The following is a 2,664-nucleotide window of genomic DNA, read 5'->3' on the forward strand; positions in this document are numbered from 1 at the left end:
ATGATTTCCCCCCTTCAACTAGCTGCGATGCTTACAGATGCACCGGTAGGTGAATGCGTGACGGGCTCAATAAAATATATAAAAATACAACAGACGGCGCCTTTATTTTGTGTGCACTTTCGTCCGCTTCATTTTCTTTTTTAAACGCATTCACCCCATTTCATTTCATTTCATTTTATTTCATTTTCACTTTTCTTCCCTTCTTCCAATACTTCACAAAACATCGGTTCCCCTGCCGCCCCTCGTTTCTGCTAATCCTTTCAACTCTTTTTTTTTTAAAAAAATAATTTCTTTTTCTTTTTTCACCTCCTTCTGTGGAATTCGTTAACCCTTTTGCTCTGTTTTGGGTTTCCAACCTGTTTATTTTCTCCTCTTTTTAATCTTCCCGCCCTCATCCTTTATCCTTCATCCTTTATTCCTTATATATATATATATATATATCTTCTCTTTTGCTTTTGAAAATGATGTACGTTACCAACGCCACGCTTCCTTCCCTTCTGTTCGACTCCTCTCTCCATTAGCCAACACTTCCCTCCTTTATTTTACTTTTTTCTTTTCTACCTATTTTGTTTTATTTTTCGTATTCTTTTAATGTTATATTATATCGTATTAAATAAATATATTCGGTTTTATCTCCACTCTCTTCCTCTTTCTTTAAAAAAAAAATCAATTCATATTTGCGGCGGGTTCACTGGTAGTTTTCTCCCTTTCCCTTTTTTTCTTCTCCGTTTTGCCAAATTCCGCCGCCATCACCGCATCACTTACACGTCAATTTCACACAACCGACTTATCAACATGAATAATCACCACAATCACAGAGAATAAATGACAATAAATGATAACAATAACACTTGAAAAAGCAAACAAACGAAACAAAACAGCAACAGCAACAACCAACAACCAACGACGAAGTTAAATCAACTTCAAGAAGCGGAATAGTAACAAACTAGTAGACACACGTAAGCAGAAACAGACAAAACAGCACGCCCGATCGGCCGAACAGTTACTACAGAAAAAAAAAAAGAGGGAACAAACAAACAAACAAACAAAGGGAGGAAGAAAGAAATAAAGAGAGGAAAATACAAAAAAAAAGCTTGAAGTGAGCATCGATACACCCAACAAGTACATGACCACCTTAATTCACCCTAATCTGGCCTTTTGCGTGCACACAACAGAATGTCAGTCCCCTCCCACCACACTACTGTTATTATTATTATTATTACCACTGCTGTTGCTGTTGGTTGATGTGGGCGGTGGGGCCGCTGCACCCGTGCCAGTCGTTCCCGGTGCAGCAAGGAAAGAATCGGGAATATCGCGCAGAAGATCCGACGCGTTCAGTTGATGCATTTCCTCGTTTTCTAACTTCCATGCATTTTGGTTGAAAACCTCGTACTCGTTCTGCACTACGCGCCGCATCCACTGATGCCGCGCCTTGTGGAAGCACCAACCTCGCGACACGAGCACTTTAGCGGCTACCGTTTGCAGTAAGTCCCGCGGCATGGAGTAAAATATGTAAAACAGAGTTTCATTTTTATATTTCTGCAGCATCCTGAATGTGGGCTGCCGTGGCCTGGCCTGTTTGTAGCACTCCGGAATGCGATATTCGGGAATGACAGGCACCTCTGGCCGTTCTAATGCAATACTCGCGAGTGTTGGGTGTAGAGGCCTCTGCTGAGCGACATTAATTCCGAGTGAGTTGAGTTCAAAGCCACGTGTAAGATACAGAAATGCCGCGCTGTCAGACTTTTCTGCGTTAACAGGATGTTGAATGAGGTTTGGTAGTGCGAGGAGGCCGTAAGGACCTTCCACTGCCACACGCCCACGGGGCTGCTGCTGCTGTTGTTGCTGTTGAGCCTGTTGTTGTTGTTGCTGCTGAAGTTGTTGTTGTTGTTGCTGCTGTTGCTGTTGGAGTTGGGCCTGTTGTTGTTGCTGCTGTTGCTGAAGTTGGGCCTGTTGTTGCTGCTGCTGTTGCTGAAGTTGTTGTTGTTGTTGCGCTACCAATGCTTGTGTGGTTACGGGGAATACCCCACGCAATGACTGATATGGGTTAGGAGCTCCTGCCTGTGCGGGGTAGGCGATGGGGATTCCTTGCGGAATGGTGCCCGGGTATCGTGTTCCCTGGTTGCTATTGTTCATGTGATATATTTTTTTTTTCTTATATATTTATTTACTTATTAATTTTATTTTCTTCCTTTCCCTTTCGTGCCGTTTCCCCACCTCCTTCTTCGCGTTCCCACTCTACTTTTCCTTTTCCTTTATCCTCTTTTTTTTTTGAAAAAAAAACTACTGTTTCTCTTGTTGCGGTAACTTAACAAATGACATAGAATAGAACATGTAAACAACAAAAAAAAAAAGCAGATAAACGAGACAAACACAAACCGAAAAAAGGAAGGAGAAAAATAAATGGGGAAAAAGTAAAGTAATGCGAGCCGTACACTTTACACTTTACACTCGCGACAGCACTGAACTAAATGATAGAATGAACTATAAAGTAATAATAAAAATTCATGTGATGCGCGACCGATGGCTCGTCAAACCGGAGGGGTGGTGGCGTGGCTGGAAGGTACGGAACCACACACGCATATATAAATATATATTGATGTGCAAGTAATTGCACACTTCTTCATTTACTGTCCTTCCTTTTTGTTTATTATTATTATTATT

The 2,664-nt window shown here is 41.6% G+C and overlaps 1 protein-coding gene across 1 annotated transcript; it reads right to left on the minus strand.

Annotated features, from left to right (window-relative positions):
- Positions 1-1,179: 1,179 nt before the first annotated feature.
- On the minus strand, positions 1,180-2,136 carry TEOVI_000553100 (ccr4-not transcription complex subunit 2; the record flags this gene model as incomplete). The annotated part of the gene is made up of 1 exon (XM_067221294.1): positions 1,180-2,136. One exon carries the CDS (start codon positions 2,134-2,136, stop codon positions 1,180-1,182), a length of 957 nt encoding a protein of 318 aa, XP_067077395.1.
- Between the last annotated feature and the right edge of the window lie 528 nt (positions 2,137-2,664).

Source organism: Trypanosoma equiperdum, assembly GCF_001457755.1.
Source record: "Trypanosoma equiperdum strain OVI genome assembly, contig: ctg_1403, whole genome shotgun sequence".
Taxonomy (NCBI): domain Eukaryota; phylum Euglenozoa; class Kinetoplastea; order Trypanosomatida; family Trypanosomatidae; genus Trypanosoma; species Trypanosoma equiperdum.